The 17,464-nt window shown below is 43.9% G+C and overlaps 1 protein-coding gene across 3 annotated transcripts in view; it reads left to right on the forward strand.

Annotated features, from left to right (window-relative positions):
- The window catches only part of ADGRF5 (adhesion G protein-coupled receptor F5), a 48,025-nt gene that overhangs the window by 3,036 nt on the left and 27,525 nt on the right, over positions 1 to 17,464 (forward strand). Inside the window, exons 2-4 of one of the 3 annotated variants that reach the window (XM_064448171.1) lie at positions 12,372 to 12,462; positions 14,279 to 14,432; positions 15,727 to 15,857. In XM_064448171.1, coding sequence (XP_064304241.1) covers positions 15,753 to 15,857 — 105 coding nt within the window. In that variant the 5' untranslated portion in view covers positions 12,372 to 12,462; positions 14,279 to 14,432; positions 15,727 to 15,752. The remainder of the gene's footprint in view (positions 1 to 12,371; positions 12,463 to 14,278; positions 14,433 to 15,726; positions 15,858 to 17,464) is intronic. The other 2 variants (XM_064448170.1, XM_064448172.1) reach the window with 2 other exon arrangements.

Here is a 17,464-nt window from a genome sequence, read left to right on the forward strand (position 1 = left end):
TCAGTTTATCCCTGTGGAAGCCTGTAATGAATTCTGCCCAAAGTCCTCCCGTCTCCATCAGAACTCCCATCTGAGCAAGCCAAAGAAGATGGGAGTGCTGGGTCTGGCTGGGATGGAGTTAGGTTTCTTCATAACAGCCCATAGGGTGCTGTGCTTTCGATTTGTGGCTAAAAGAGTGTTCATAGCACACCAGTGTTTTGGCTGTTGCTCGGCACTGCTTACATAGAATCAAAGCTTTCTCTCTTTCCTGCTCTGCCTCTGTAGTGAGTGTGCTGGGGGTTGGGAGGGGATACAGCTGGGAAAGCTGACCCAAATTCACAAAAGAGATATTTCAAACCATATAACGTCATATTCAGCAATAAAAAACAGGTGTTGGAAGCAGGCTTGACTTCCATGGTGGGCATTGCTTGGAGACTTGCTGGGCACCTGTCTGCTTGTGGGATGAGTGATCACCTTCACATCACATATTTTTTCTTTCCTCTTTCTTTTCCTTATTAACCTGTATTTATCTCAACTCACTAGTTTTCTCACTTTTTTCTCTTCCTATTCTCTTCCCCATCCCACTGGCAGGTGGGGAATAAGCAAGTGGCTTAGCTGCAGGCCAGGGTCAGCCCACCACAATAGGATATCTAGCCCACCTTTTAGACACCTTTTAATGGACCACTCTTGAATAAATAAAAGTTTTTCCCCAGCCCAGAAAAAAACTTTAACTCCCTTGTGTCATCTCAATCAGCTGATTTACACAAAGTAATATTTGTTTTAGGAAGAACTCAGAGATCACCTAAAATGGACCACTCCTGTCATTGAAATCCTTTCTTCTGGCTGAAAGGGGAGCTGTGTCTCTTTTGCCTTCTAGGTATTTCTACAGCTCTTGCTTTATCAGGCTGTTAGTGCAAGCACTCATGGGTTATTCCTGCCCCAGGTTCTCTAGACACCCTGTGAACTAGGGACAGGTAATATCATCCTTTTCTGGCAGCAGAGAACTGAAGCACAGTGTTAGCAAGGCTCTGCTTACATGGTTGGCTGCTGTGAACCCAGGCTTTACTTCAACTCACCTCAACAGGACAGAAAATGTGGCAGGCCAGGTTCAAGGATGCCCGTGCGTAGCAGAACTGTATGTATTCCCCATTTAAATCTTAATATGAAACATTAATTTCCAAATGCCTTCCCCAAAAACAAAATAGATCTGTGATCTAGTATGTAATTTACTGTCCTCGGAAATTCCTCAAAACAGCAGAGCTTCCCCCAATTGTTCATGCACCGAGGTAAAGTTCTGCTAGAGTTCCTGCTTTGGCTCACTCCTGTAACCACAGGCTTGGCCTTTGACAACCATCGGTCTGAGCGTGTAAAAGCCATCTTCATTCCAAAGCTGTCCCTACGTGCCTTATGACAGGCTGTTCACAGCATGCCCCTTGCTCCTGAAATTGTTTTACTCTTCCTTCTTGAGGGAGAAATTCTTTGAATTCCTGCATAGGGTCCCTAAAGTCTGGGTCGACTCATCCTGTGGCTGAGCTCCCGGATGAGCCTATGCACGCCTCAAGTCTCTGCGGCTGTAAAACAGGACTGATGACACTTCCTTCCTCTCACTGTCCGTTCTGTTTCAAGCCTACAGCTTAAAAAGTCCTATTGTCATTCATAACCACTGGCCCTTTTCTCAGTAATGACACACAGGGTGTTAGAATCATGGAGTCACACAATGGTTTGGGTTGGAAGAGATCATAAATATCACCTTGTTCCAACGCCCCTGCCATGGGCAGGGACACCTTCTATTAGACCAGGTTGTTCAGAGCCCTGCCCAACCTGGCCTTGAACACTTCCAGTGATGGACTATCTGCCACCCCTCTGGGCAACCTGTTCCAGTGCCTCACCACCCTCACAGTGAAGAATTTCTTCCTAATATCTAATCTAAATCTACCTTCTTTCAGTTTAAAACCATTACCCCTCATTCTATCACTACACACCCTGATAAAGAGTGACTCTCCATCATTCCTGTAGGCCTTCTTTAAGTACTGGAAGGCTTCTATAAGATCTCCCCAGAGCCCTCTCTTTTCTAGGATAAACAACCCCAACTCTCTCAGCCTGTCCTCACAATGGAGGTGCTTTATGCAATTCATGCAAATCTGCCTCAAAAGCTGCCTGCTCGTTCCCTAAATGCCTTATTTCTGGCTAACCTTGCAACAGTAGCTCCAGCACTGTTTCAGCATCATAGTACTAAACCTGGCAAAGACCAGTCTAGGGGAGAGCTACCAAGATGATCAGGGGACTGGAGCATCTCCCTTATGAGGCAAGGCTGAGAGACCTGGGTTTGTTCAGCCTGGACAAGAGAAGACTGAGGGGGTATTTCATAAATACCTATAAATATCTAAAGGGTGGGTGTCAGGATGAAGGGACTAGGCTTTTTTCAATAGTGCCTAATGACAGGACAAGGGGCAACGGGCACAAGCTGGAACACGGGAAGTTCCACCTGAACATGAGGACAAACACCTTCCCTGTGCGGGTGCCAGAGCAGGGGCACCGGCTGCCCAGGGAGGCTGTGGGGTCCCTTCCCTGGAGACATTCACACCCCACCTGGACGCGGCCCTGTGCCCCCTGCTCTGGGTGTGCCTGCTCCAGCAGGGGGGTTGGATGAGATGATCTCCAGAGGTGCCTTCCAACCCCCACCGGTCTGTGATTCTGTGACACAACCATCTGACAGCAGTTAAGGGAGGCTTCCTGTGGCCCGAATGTAAGTGCAGATGCTTTTGAGGGTGTTGAAGCAGAGGAGATTCCTACTGAAGTAAAAGATTGCCTGTACAGTCAGCAAAGGGAAACGCAGGTGCTTCTGAAGATTTGCCATGGGAGATGCCACCAAAATTAGGCACCAACCTCGTCTCACTGAGGGCAGAGAAGCTAAAGAATATTCCTAATCTCAAAACGTGCATTTTACCTTACAGCATGCTAAGATTAGGAAAAACACGTGCAACAGCAGCAGTGCAGTGTGAAAGACTGAAGTTGTTCCCTAACCCTGAGGCCATCTGTCAGGGCACAGCTCACCTCCATATTGAACTCTCCTTTTCCCTCTGTTAGAAGGCAGCCTAGGCTGTGCGGCTGGCTGGGAACAGCCCCTGGCCCATACTGTCCATTGAATCATTTCTGTGAATCTTGTCATTGGCTGAGACAGGGAACAGGCTAACTATTGACTAGGTCTCCCAGAAAGAGACCTCAGCAGGTCATCTACTCTGACCCTACATCTCATGGCAGGTGTTTGTTTAAGCTCTCCAAAGGCACTCTGGGGCCTGAGAAATGCCACTCCTCTACCCAGCTCAGTGTTGGGTCTCATGAGCAAACCTGCTGTCAGGTGCAAGATGTCTGCATTGGCATGTTTTTGCACCATGTGAGCCCAACATACAACATAGGGGTTCACAAGGCTTGCCCATCCTTGGTCTAAATCTAAAGTGTGACGTCATTGTGAACAAGGCCAAGCACCTGTCTGAAATCTCATATTCCTTAAAGTGTTCTGAACATTAGTAAGATAAACTAGTCCCATCTGTGTTGATGATACTCTGTCTTGATCTCACAACTAATGGAAGGCGTCTGGTGATTTTGAAAATATTTTAGGCAAGTGTAGCCTTCAAATAAGTTAGATACTAGCACTGTTTAGCATTTCTGAGTTATCCTGTGCTGTGGATGACAGACCAGTAGAAAAATAGTAGGGTTGGAAATGAGATCAGTGAAACAAAATGTTAAAATTATTTTTTCTCTCGGGCTTGACCATTACAGAAAAGAATTATGACATATGGGCAATAGACACCTGCCTTCACCGATCTAGGAGATTTCCTTCATTTATATGATTCTTTGTGCAAAAGGTGGATGCTATTCTGAACTTCTACATTTTTGTTGCTAGGTGTGACAGGCCAGGCCCTCAGGCAGGAAACTCCTGCTGTGCAGAGCAGGATTATAGACATGCCAAATGGCTGACACCTACTCAACTTGCAGTAGCTTCCTATACAGCCAGCTGTGCTTGCAGCAATAACAGGAAAAAAATCGAGAGGTTAATAAAACAAAAACAAGCAGGAAGTGTGCAGTCATCAGACTTTCTAGTACTTTGGCCTATAGAAGTAACCTGTGGCTGGCCTGACTTAGGGACCTAATCCAAAAGTCATTGAAGCCCATGGAAATTCCACTTCAACGGGTGTTGTTAGACTTCATTCTTCACTATATCAATTTAGTAGTGAGTAGATGGAGAGTTCCACCTTCCCTGTACCCACAAACAGCTGAGCTCCAAATGTCTTGTTTCGTTGATACTAGCTGTGAGATAGGCCTGATGCTAATAACTGCAGATGCTCCAGAAGGATGAGGAGAGGGAAGAGAAGGTTCATGGCTCCGTCCCTGCTCTGATCCCAGACATCAGAGTTGAGTGAATGCATGCTTGTGTGTGCTTTTCCACAGCCTTTCAAATTATATGGCACTCAGCTACGTGCAAAGAGCTGAAATAGCAGAGTGGAAGCCATTGTTTCACATTTTCTTTTTTATTTTCTTCTTTGGTCCTTCTACAAAACTCCAACACAAAGGTGAAGCAGGAGCCTTTAATTGGCATTGGGCAAAACCTCCTGAGCAGAAGTGAGGAAGAAATGCCAGGAAGCAGGGAAGAATTGGGCAATGTTTCTTTTTCCCAGTGAAGTGCTGATTTAAATGCCTTCCTTACTTTGGTTTCTGCTACCACTATTTTCAGCCTGGCATTCTAATGTGCCACATGACATGGGGAACATTAATCCCTTCACTTATGAGTGCCATGACATGTGTTTGCACACAACTAACTCACAAAAAATAAAAATTGCCCCCACAGTGCCCCTGAAAACGAAACCTCAGCTCAACTCCTACAGACCCCTTAGCATACCAGCTAGCTCAGCCCCCTGCACCATGCTAGGCACCAAGCTGGCATAGCACAGTTCCTTAAACACAACAGAGAAAATATCTCACAGCCTGTTTATTGCCTGTTTGAATGCTTATCACTAAAATGTTCAATTTGGAGTCCTTGATTAATTTGTGTTTATTTTATTTTTGTTCGCATTCAGATGTGTTATCTAAGGTCAGTGAAACTTCCCCTGTCCCCCCTTTCCCTTTTAGCCAACTCTCTCATGAAATATTGTTGTGCCTGGGTGTGTGTTTCTTAAAGTCATTGTGTGTTTTATGTCTGAAACAAACATTGTCTGATCATCCAAATTATTACGCACTACCCAAAGGTCATGTTTTATGCACAGAAGGGAAATCTCTTCTTTTGTGACTGAGGAAGAACAAACTGGATGGTCACTGAAAACAAGGACTTTATCCCCAGAGATCAAGCCTCTCAAAAAAAACACTCGGTGGCTGTTTGAAATGGGTAAAATAGGGCTCAGCTGATATAAGCTACTTGGGCAGCCATGGAGCTAGACTGTCTTGTGGCAGACACACCTGCTCCCTTCACACCTTTTAATCTATAGCAGCTCCTGGCTCCTCTCTCCATGCATACTTCACCTCCACAGGTCTCATGGCACCATAGGCATTGCATCCAAAATGCCTAAAGGGAGGCAAAGCTATTTAAGACACGGGAAAATGCTGGCATTGGGACAACTGACTTTAATTAAGTTCAAAAAAGGCACAGCCCAGCTGGAAACGTGCAGAGCAGAACAAGTACCAAAGAGGTGGGATGACTGCGGTGCTAGAATGACAGAGGACTCTTCAGCCTAGGCAACTGATGGGCAATTTTAAAAATAACGTGTGCAGCTATGAGGCCATGGAGGAAATAAGCCATCCAGCTTGGTAATTAAGGACCAGACCTGACCCTAATGAGTGGCAGGCTCAAAGCAAGCAAAGGACATTTAGACCTCCTTGCTCCTGGACATTTAGAGATGTTTGACACTCTCCCAGGTTTTCTTTTAGTTTACTTCATCCACCTTGTGTAAGCTTAATGGGCTGTGAAGGGCTATTAAACACCAAGGTCTTGCCTCTGCCTCCAGGGGTCCCTGTACCTCTGACAGCCAGAGGTGGAAAGAACATTCTGAAGACATGCTGCTACAAGCTTACTTTGCTTTTGGAAAACGCTTCCCCAGGGCGCCTGCTGCAGCCCGCTTTGCTTAAGTGGCTGGGCTAGAGGAGCCGTGGATCCAACCAGCTGCAAATCTGCTTGTGGCATTAAGCAACCAGTACTCATTAGAGACATTGGGGAATGATCTCTCAGTGTGAACAAAGCTGTAAAAACACACCATTAACTGCTTTAAAAATGAGGCTTGGCTAAGCTCTAAAACAGAATGAATATAGGAGGCTGATGACACAGAGAGGTCGTAGCCTCAGTGACCCAGGATGTCTCTTACAGCCCTAGGAGAGGGCTGAGGTCTTAGGCTATGGACTCATATTCACATCCCAAAGAATTCTGCAGGTTGAAGACATGTTGCAGCTACACAGTTGCTTGTTATCCTCTTCCCGTTAACGCCAAAGGTGTGTCCATCTCTGCTTCTGCGTAAGAGGGGCCACGTTCCCAGACACAGAATATGGAAAAGTTTCAGCCAACAGCAGTAAAATCTCTATCTGGGATGGCTGCATGAGGGTGGATAACTGTGTATTCTAACACAGAAATGCTGCTTTCAACTTACACTTCTGCATTCATAATCCCTCACCAAAGAATCCACACCAGGGTTGGTGCTTCTTTAGTTCCCTGATCAGTTATTTATAGACATTGACAAGATCCCCCTGTGCCTTTCCTTTTCCAGGCTAAACAGTCCCAGCTCTCTCAGTCTCTCCTGGTATGACAGATGCTTCAGCCCCTTAATCATCTTCATGGCCCTTTGCTGAACTCACTCCAGTATGTCTGTGTATTCTCATTTGGGGAGTGCGGGAATGGACCCTGTGCTTCAGATCCATCCAGAAACAGGAAATCTTCTCATCATTAAGCCTGGTATCAAATGAGAAATGTTGCCCCAAAGACTCTAGAATGAAGACATGTCCGGGCAGGCTAAGAAAGGCTATCAAATGTGTCTGCCTGTAAGAGACAAGAGAGTGGAAATCTGGGAGTCAGACAGAGGATAAGATGGAATAAGCCAGGTTCCACTGGATTAACAGAGGTTACCTGAGCTAGGGAACCCAAGTAATGAACCACGGGGCTGTGAGAGTGTCTATAGAAGCAGTCTGGCCACCAGACAGGAGCTACCAAACCCTCCTGCAGGGATTGATTTTACAGCATGCCAACATGCTACTTCTAGCTCTGGTACAACCCAGATGTGTCTGCACCATGCTACACTAGTAAGGCCATAGAAGCCATGAGCTAAAGATGGAGGTACCTACTCTGAAGAAAAGCTGGTTCTCAGCAGGCCTTTCCTCTCCTAACACAGTGAAAAGGCTGTAAGTGCAGGTGAACTTTGTTACCTAGCCCCATGAGAGAGGTAGGCCAGAGGTCTAGCATTAGTGTGGTAGCTTTCCAGGCTGGTCAGCTATACATCTAGTCAGCAACCAAGACAGTGCCACTGTCTTGCCAAATATTTCTCACCTTTCTTCTTCCCTTAGCTAATGCTTAGCCAATAGCTATTGCAGTTAATGCTTATTCATGTCAGAATACCCTCACTGATCCAGCAGATTGCTGGTCTCCACTGACAAGCAGTAAATCCAACAGTGAACTGTCCTGGGAGGGCTAGGACCATGCTCCAGGGCTGGCTGGTGCTGTCCAGGATATGTTGAAACGCTCACAGAAAGTTCTGTTGGCTGCTCTCAGAGGATTAGGAGTGCTTCAAGGCTATGATAATTTGGCCATTCAACTGGGCAGTATTTTCTATGCTCTCAATTATCTGGCTGAGTAGTTTGTATTTCAGCTACTGTGCCTCGCAAATATGAGTCTTACATAGTTATTTGCTTCTTGCAGGAAGTTCTGCTTTGTCATGGTACGATTTGAGCCTGATCTGCAGACAGCTGGGACTAAATTATTTTCATTTTCGTTGTAGACTTTTTGAGTATGTACAAAGTTCATCACCAATTCATAGGGAGGCTTACAGATGAAAGGAATTTAAAGTCACAGGTTAAGAAGGAAAAGTGTAATAAACATGGATGGAAAATGTGTGTAAACCACATCCCTTCTCTGGAAATGTTTTGGGGAAACCCTTAATAAGGCTGTAGATACAGTTCACTTCCTCTGTGCTTAAACCTGTGGGAATGTTGTGCTGGAGAGGTCCAGAAAGGAATTCCTGAACTTGTCTAAGATGGATGCAGCAAAGTCCAAACACAGCTCTGAGTACACAGAGTCATGGTCTTGCATGTCTCCTCTGAACCTTTTGAACTCATTCATTGCACAGAAATTGAAGCAGTGTAGAGAAACACAAAGAGGTAGTTGGAAGAGGTCAACAAACAATCTACCTGTAGCTCCATTGCCACAAACTCACATGAAGACAGAATCAAGGGCTCTCTTCCATGTCAGCAATTTTCCTGCCTGTTCTTAAAAACCTCCACTGAAGGGAACTTCGCAGCTGTCCTGTGTAGCCTAATTCAGTGCTTCTAACCTTTACAATTACACATATTCCATAATCACCAACTTACTTATCTTTGCTTCAGACTGTGTGATTTCACATCATCCTTCACCTGGCTATTGCTGTGAACATTTATGTCAGTCCTTTAACAAGTGACAGACTGTTATTGTGTCCTTACCTGTCTTCTCTCTAAACCAAACAACCTTCAACTCGTTCACAAGGTCGTACTCTGCTCATGTCTTAGCATTCACATGACTGTCCTTTGGGTGCGCTCCAATACAGCAACATCCGGACACAGCACTCCAGCCAAGGCATCAACAGCATCAAGTAGAGTACGTCTATTATGCTCCAGGTCTTAAATTAAAAATATTTGTTAATAAACTTCAGAATTAGATTAGATTTATTTTCAAAAACATCATGCTGAGTGGAGTTAGGTAGCAGTTTGCTAGGATTCCCTCCAGATTCTTTTCTGCAAGACTGAGGTGGGCAAAACTATATAAAGTCATGTGAGAGAGAGAATAAGTGAAGTCCCAGGCATTGCCAGATTCACCCCCAAACCTTTTATCTCAAAGTAATTTGCCTATTAATTCCAATATGCTCCAGAATCACTCTGTCCTTCTAAAACACATCTCTCTGAGAGGTTGACTGTGCAAAACTCAGACTCAAAAATAGTAAGAATGGCAAATGGTGTAAGAACCTGACATGTTGCATCCAGCTTTTGAGCGGTTTTGCATCTTCTTCTGAGTTTGGGATACAGGTGGCAACAGTATTTGGTTACACAAATTGCTGAGGTTAGATCCTAGAGATAGGACTGAAGTGTTAACAGCCAGGACTTAGAATGAAGAAGTCAAGAGGGCTGTATCTTGTTAACTTCATTTCTACGTTGGTTCCACATTTACTTTTGCTTTGAACAGTGTCTCTCAGGTTACAGCTATGCGGGAACATTACCGTGGTCTATTGTGTTCATGCTAGATGAAATATATACTGGAAATAATTCACATTTCCAGTGAATTAGCACATTTCTAGTGAATTACAGGATGAGCGTAACTCTGCCTTGTTTTGTATGAGTGCTCCTCCTTCAGAGCAGATATCCTCTAACACACTTTTGCTTGCTTTCCTGAGCCTGTGATGGCTCTCTAAGTGCCAGATATTTAAACTGAAAGTATTCTGGGGTTGAAACTTTAAAGCTTTAAAATCCAGGAAGCTCACAGCTTCTGGTAACACAACAGTACATGACGAATGCATACAGGAAAGAACAGCAGGATGATCGGGACGTCCCCCTGTGCTAACCTACCAAGTTGATTACCTAATAATCATACCTAATGCTCTGATATTGTGCAATTTTCACGTTCTCCTGCAAAATGAACCAAGACTTCTCATACCTTTAGACTGCAGTTTGATGATACAGCATCTTGAGCAAAATTCCTCTTTTAAAGAATCCTTTCCCCTCGCTGACATTCTTTCCCATCCCCACACCCCAAGGTGCTGTTGGTTAAAATTGTTGAAAGCCATAGCAACAACAACAACAACAAAAAAAAGGAGGGTAAGGAGGGTTTAAATCAGATCAGTTTTCCAGTAAAGGGTTGCCGATGAGAAAGGTGTGGATCCACCACAGCTAACTCAGTCTAAGCCAAGCCTGCCCTCCTCTTCACCTCATCCTCTGCGCTGGCACTGCTGCTTACCTAGACTTGTAAGAAGATGGCCAAGGGTGCAACTCTGGGTGAAAACGACACAGTTGTTTCTGTAGGCTTAAACCACGGACTCATGCTGAACTGCTTGCCAGGGCAGAAGGGAAGAGGTCCTCTTTCTCCTTACCCTCCTGCCCTTCCTGCCCACCTCTGTTCCTTCCCCCTTCCCTGCTTGGGGCCACATATCTACTCCTCTCCTTGCTCTGGCCCTGGCACTCCCTGGGCCCTTCTCTGAGCTGATTAGACTCACACAGAGGAAAGCGAGATAGAAGCCTTGTTGCTGGTTTAATTTTCTGCAGGAACAGTGAGTTAAATTGGCTCAGGGAAGAGTCTGGAAGGCACCAGCCATAAAACCCGTCTGCAGAGAGAGAGGTGGTTGTGTTTGGTGCTGTAGATGTAGCCTCAGTTTTCTGTTTGTTCAGATTCCTGAACCAGTTTGAGTGGGCAATAAACCAGAGCAATAGCACTGCAACAGTGGGGGCAAGCTTTAAGGGTAATGAAGGCATCAATCATGCCAACTTATCACCTTAAAACTGCTGCAGAATGGCAGGCTGAGGGCTGGCTCACCACATTGTGGGGAGCAACAGGTGACCAGGTTGGCAGAAAAAGGGAAGAGGAATAGGCAATGTTGCTGCCAAGGACAACGCAACCTCAAGTTGGCTCACTGAAGAGAAGTTGACAGTCACGTATTGTGATGTCCTTAGCATCCTCAGTAAATGCTGACACCTGCAAAGGCTGCAGGGCAATCCTTGCTAAACACACATTTTGTTTTTTGTGACTCAGATCCAGCAAAAGGCAAAACGCTGTGACATGTTTTAGTGCTGTTAGAAATGGAGCAACCAGCACACTCACCACAGACAGTTGATAGAGATTGAAGACCTGGTCCAATCTCACTGTGACACAACAATCACTACTACTCCTCTAGACAGGTAACACCAAGAGCAACCCAAACTATGCCCAATGTTGCCATGACAGCTATCCCTCCTGTTCCCTGAAATTGCCGATGTCGGCTGGCAGCATGACCCCATTGTAACTGCTGGATCAGCCCCTATGTCACAAACCCTTAATTTGGGAACTAGTGTAGAAGTGGGAAAGGCATGTCACCTTATCAGGCACCTTATTGACTTTTTTGCTTCCGTTTTCCTTCTGCGGTGTGACAATGAGTGGCATTTACAGCTTGACTCAGTTGCCTCCCCCGGAGACGTGTGCCTTTTTGGCATGCCCTGGTGTGTCACGCCTGGCCTTCAGATGCTGCATGGTGGCTCTGGAGATCCTGGGGCACATGTGCCTACCCCACGAGGCTATTGCCCCCCACTGCCTTCTTATTGGAAGTCAGGATCTCCACAGGGACCGTTTCTAGTCTGTGGGGGAACAGAAGTTCTTTCCACAGTCCTGTCTCCTGAATTAATCACTGTTTAAAACATCACCCACAACATGAGTTTAATTATAGGCTTTTCCACAGACATTGCACGAGCTTAGTGAGTCACTGCCTCACACTCACTGCTGTGGAAACAAACTCCATTGATAAACCAGCTGTGATCGAACATTGTAGGGACAAGGACCCCATTGCTATTGGGACAGATGTCCCCTGTTTGTGCAGTGGGTTTCCAGCTCCAGATTTAGTTCAAGGCGGGAACATACATAACACATCCATTTTCCCTGGTTTCTGGGAATTTCCTGCTCTTCCCCACCTTCCACAGAGCCATCAGAGCCGTAGGTCTGCACCTCTGTGCAGCTTCTCTAAGGGCACCGATGCATGTCCCTAATGCCTGCCAGCTCCAGCCCGCAGCAGGAATGCTTCCAGCTCAGGCAGGAAAACTTTAGGGGTTTCCTCCCTTGTTGTTTAAGTCAAAGCCCACAAACATTTTGCTGTAGCTACAAAATATCATTTTACTGCTTTCAGTCCTCACACCCTCTTTTGTCAGAACAAAGCAGGTGTGTAATAGCAGCAGAACAAGTTGGTCCACTTGAAAAAGTAATCTGTAGATAAAATGCTGAAGGATTTAGATCAGTGCAGGGGGAAATAATGAGTATTAAATGATGAATGGTATCAGGAAAAGTTTCCTCTTGAAATGCCTTGTGGGTTTTCTGCAGTGGCATCTCTGGTCATCCTCACACTTGAAAACTGAGTGCAGGCTCTAGAGGCAACTTGTTTTCTGGGCAATAATAACATGTTCAGCTAATTATACAAGTTCCTGTATCTTGGCTTCCCTTTGAGAGAGATCAAAGCAGCCTGGACTGTAATAGAAAGCAGAGGATGGTTAAGATGGATCTAATTAGATGATCTTCTACTTGAATCACCAGAGAAGGTAAGCCAGATTATATCTCTGGGTATCTTCTTTCTTTTCTAAAATGTGTGGCATAGTAACTATTGTGCTGGGTTGATTTGCAAGAGAGGGTGTCATTTTGCAACATTTATGAAAAATAAAAACTTACAGAAAAAGTAAAAAGGCAGTCATGTAGATCACCTATGTCCTGGGTGAGACCTTGCTATTCCTCTAAGAATCTTCTTCACTTTAGAGTTAACTTTAAACCTTTTTCAGCCTGAATGCTCAGAAAAAGATATATGGTAGCAAACTTGGGCTTCTTTAGCTCTCTGGTGCTTTATAAGTCAAAGATACTTATTTTCTCCCAGGAGATAATGTGTATGAGAAATGATGTATGTGTCCACATAGCTTCAGTTTTACCAACAGAAGGTACATAGATACTAAAGAAATTGCTTGCTGAAAAATTTACAGGAGTTCTTTTTTCACTGAGACATTAAATGAGCAAGGGGAGCAGCCACATTACTTGAGAAGGACATTAATATTTTTCCCATTTGCAATCTGATATTTGTTTGCTGGTATTCTGGCTTTCTAGATACTGGTTTGGGATTTTTTTGACTTTTCACTTACTATCAAAGCCAGAGTAGCAGCACGGTTCATTTTCATGGGTTGTCCTCTATATGGTTTCTTATGTATACAATTAACCGGGCATTTGGTCTCAACTACCCAGTTGCACAAAGGGTTTATTTGAAAATAGAGGCTGACCCACAACATTTGAATATGAATGCAAGTTTGTGAATAGTGCAAGAGATACATGCAAAACTGTAGCAGGTGCTGTTTAACCTCACCATAAACTTTCTTTAATGACCTTTTTTCCTTTCTAGTATCTGTTTTATCAACACCTTACAAATGAAATACGAGTTCCTTGTACGGATTAAGCTATCGTACCATGTGCTGTGAGCATATGCTTCATACACAAAACTATCAGAAATCTTCATTTTCTTAGTGTTTCTATTATTAAGTCATGTCACTATCTCAAGGGTTTGTGTCACAGCTTATAACTTGGCAATGTTTCCCTCTTGATCCATTTTGATCCATCTTGGTCTTGGAATCAGCCAGACGAATGGAAGTCTTGAGGTTATGACAAGTGGGTGATGTCTTCAAAATAGGAAAATACTCTTTTTTGAAGAATGCCGGATATACTGATGGACATGCCCAGGAAACTGAAGAGACTCTTCCTTTCCCCTATCTTTTTTTTTTTTCCTTCCCCTAATTCTGACAGACATGGGATAAAAAAAGCCTGCAACGGTCTTTTTTTTTTAATGGATTTTGGGGTGGGGTAGGAAGATATTCTGAATCAGTGAGATGTCTTGCTTTCTGGTTATTCCTATATAGGAGCATAAAAGCAGCCATACTGGGTCATTTCAAATGTCTAGATAGCAGAGTTTTCTGTTGTTTTTTTTTTTCCCCTCTGTTGCCCTAGAATATCTTAAAATTATTTTTCCTTTTTTAATTGCTCCTCAGAGTTCAGTTGGCATTTCCTCAGACCCCATTTCTGAGTGGTAGTAGCCAATTGCAAGCTCATCACAGAATTAATAATGTCAGGAGCATTTCTTTCTACCTTACGCTTATCAGTGCTGAATTTCATGACAGTGACTCAGTACCCTGAGATCTCCATGCAGACCTTCACAGGCAGACTTTGCTTTTGTCAGTCTCAATCATTTAAAGTTTTCCACAGTGTTGTAGCACTAATCACTGCCTTTTCCACACCACAACGTTCTTGTGGAGCTCTGGTGGTGGCATCTCTGTATTGGACAACCAAATATTTTCTTCCTACTTTTGTCTCCTATCTTTTAACCAGGTCAGTATCCAGGTAAAGTCTCACTGCAGATTAATGTCTCTGAGAACCACCTTTGATGAGAAACCCTGACAAGTCCCTGCTGAAAACCCACCTCAGTGACATCGAGTACATTGCTTGGCTATAAGCTCATTGCTGTTGTCTGTCCATTCACAAGGTGAGACCACAGATCGTGTTCAGATTGTAAATTTCTGTCATGGGCTCTTTTGAGCAGGAAAGTCAAGCGAAGCACCCTGTCTACCAGGGAGCCCCAGTTCTGGTACGCAATGTGGTGGCAATAGGCAGCCACTGCCCATGCTCATTATCACCTCAGGAGGTGCTGATTTTTCTGCTTTTTCCTGGTGATTCTCAGCCTTTCAAAGCCTGAGTTTGTATTAACTTAATAAAAAAAGATCACAATTTTACAAAATCTTATTATTTTAATCAAGCTGATCTTATCCACTCAGGTGCTGTTCACTACTATTGTTATGAGTCTTTTCTCAGTGTTTTTCTTTCTTAAAATGATTTTCACAGTCTGCTTGGCTTCTGCCTTTTCCTGTAGCTCTCTACTAGCTGTCCATTCTGGAGCTAGGGAAATGCTTTGCTAGGACTAATCAGAGAGTGCATATTAATTGCAAAATTCATATTTTTACATGTTCTTCAGCTTCCTTTATTTCCTTTGGCTGCATGAATGTGTCAGCACCTGTTACAAGGGTCCATGCATGTTTTGTCTCTCCCTTCGTATTTCATGATCCAATCTACTGCATGAGCAAATGATCTTTAGGTATTAATGAGCTGGAAAAAGTTGTTTTTTCTGGATTATTATTTCAGGCACCCCATTATATTCTGGTGTGTCAGTAATCTTGGATTCTAGGTTATTTACTTGTTAACTTCAGTGCAATTAATGGAGATGTATACTAAAACCTCAAAATTACACGGATTTTTCCCAGGAGGCATCACTCTTATTGTTTCCCTTGTTAGCCAAGGGCAACACACATACAGAAATCTCTAGCTGAGCCCATGATGTTACTACAGCCCTCTGCAGAGTGGGACATGGCCAGTAGCAGAGCTCTCCCTGCTGCAATGGGACAGGCCCTCGCTTACAGCAAAATTTCTAACTATTCCCTTATGTTCTGCCAGTGCATTTTCCAAGTACCACTGTGAGAAATATTTGAAGATACAATGTCAACTTTTCTCATTGCAGATGAATTTCTAGCACCTCATTCATCCCTGTTAGGAATCTACTTAGGACTCTTTCTCCAAGCCATTTCTTTCTCCTTCCGTTTTGAGTAGGTACAGTTGAGGTGAAAAGAAGGGGATATGAGGGAAACAGTCTGTGACAGTGGCAGAGGAATAATTACAGGTCTTGTTCTGTGCTCTGTCTTGGATGGAATGAACCGGCAGAGTGTGCTGAACATACTGGTTTTGTAGTGTGCTGCTATTTCCTACCGTGTGCTTCTTTTTCCTCCCAGGCTGTACAGCAAAGTCACTGGACAAAATGCCGTCCCTGATTACTGCAGGTCTCCAGTGCCTTTATCTGCTGGTCACAGCATGTTGCCAGACGTCACAGGACTCAAACTTTGATCCACTCATCCAACATGTAGTGAGTATCCTTTCCCAGCCTCATTGGTTTTCATTTGGTCTCTGCCTGTAGCACCCGGCTGCTATAGTTCTCCTTTACATCCACAAAACCTTAGAGGAAGTCAGTATAAGATCAGGTGGGGAAATTGAACCCAGAGTCTCCCCAGTGTGTTAAAGAGATGGAGAAATCCAGGAACGGGTTCTTCTTGCCTCCCAGTCTTAAAGCCTCTCCAGAAGGAACTGAGCAAAACTTCTGGATTTTCACTTGTGTTAGTCTGCAAGGGATTTAAATTGCTGTTCTAGGTAACAGTTACATGGGCACTGTTCCTGGATGGGATTCACCCTTCCTATGAGAGAGAGACACTAAATAAGTCAACAGAACTAGCTTAGGTCCAAAGAGGCTTACAGGTAGGTGACAGGAGCCTCACCACTCTTCATGGTAGGACATGAGTACAGCTGACTAAAATGCCACTCCTGAGTGACTGGTGTTTAGGTGTTGCGCTTGAACTCACACTTTACTTCAGTTTATCACTTTTTCTATAATTTTCACATACCTCTTTTGTTTCATCAATAGTGCAAATTATGGAAATCTGTTTTGTGCTTCATCCTGTATATGGGTTCGGTAACTGTTTCTGCACAAATAGTCCCGAACTAGAAATGACAGAAGAGGAACAGAGAAGCAAAGGGACTGACCAAATGGAAGTTAATATAGGCTGGTAAAGAAAACTAGTCTACAAATCTACCAGCCTTTGGTCTAACAAAATTATTATTAGATCAGAAGATACTTCTTTTGACTTCTACATTATGAACCCTATCAAGCCAAAACAGATTCTAACATCTATATTCAGCCCCTAGCACCAAAGGGACCTTAGTTCTGATGGCCTGACCAGGACACAATGTGCTTTTTTGGGCAGGTTGAAAAAAGGCAAGGAGAGGTGAAGAGGAAGGTGAGAACTCCCTAAATTGTTTCTGCTACCATCCCCTGTCTTGGCAAACCAAGATAGAGCTGGTTCCAGCAGCCCCGTCTGCCCTTTGGCAAATGTCTAATAGTGACCAAGTATTTTGTTTGCTCTGTTTTTTTTTTCAAACTGTCTTCAGCTCAACAGTTATGCATTTTAATGAAAAGAGTAAGAATTTAATTTTTAGCACTGTTAATCCATGGTTGATCTTACAAATGATTCAGCACTTAATGGTGTGAAATATGTGAAGCATTTAACAATATAGAAATACCCTATAGTTATTTGGGAGAATGATTAAAAAAGAAAACCGCTGGGGGAAGAAGTGGATCACAGTGGGCTTTTTGTAACTTTTGCAGTTAATCTCTAAGGTGAAAGGTAGTTACTCTAGCAGTGCAAAAATGCAAACGTACCTTGGGATCTTCACTGCCGGCGCAGCTGCGATATGAAGATATCACACACCAGATGGTTCCTTTATGTAAAGAGATGACTTAAGACTTGCCAAGCTATTTACCCTCTTTGTAAATAAAGATTTCAGTAGAACTTAAGAATCTGGCAAAGCTGCAAATTTCCTGCCTGCGTCTTCGCTTGTTCTTGAGCCTTTCTCGCTAACTGTGGTGCCAATGTATATTTAGGGCATGATTACAAAAATAAGATGGTCTGCATCTCACTT

The sequence above is a fragment of the Phalacrocorax carbo genome, chromosome 3, assembly GCF_963921805.1.
Source record: "Phalacrocorax carbo chromosome 3, bPhaCar2.1, whole genome shotgun sequence".
NCBI classification, from domain to species: domain Eukaryota; kingdom Metazoa; phylum Chordata; class Aves; order Suliformes; family Phalacrocoracidae; genus Phalacrocorax; species Phalacrocorax carbo.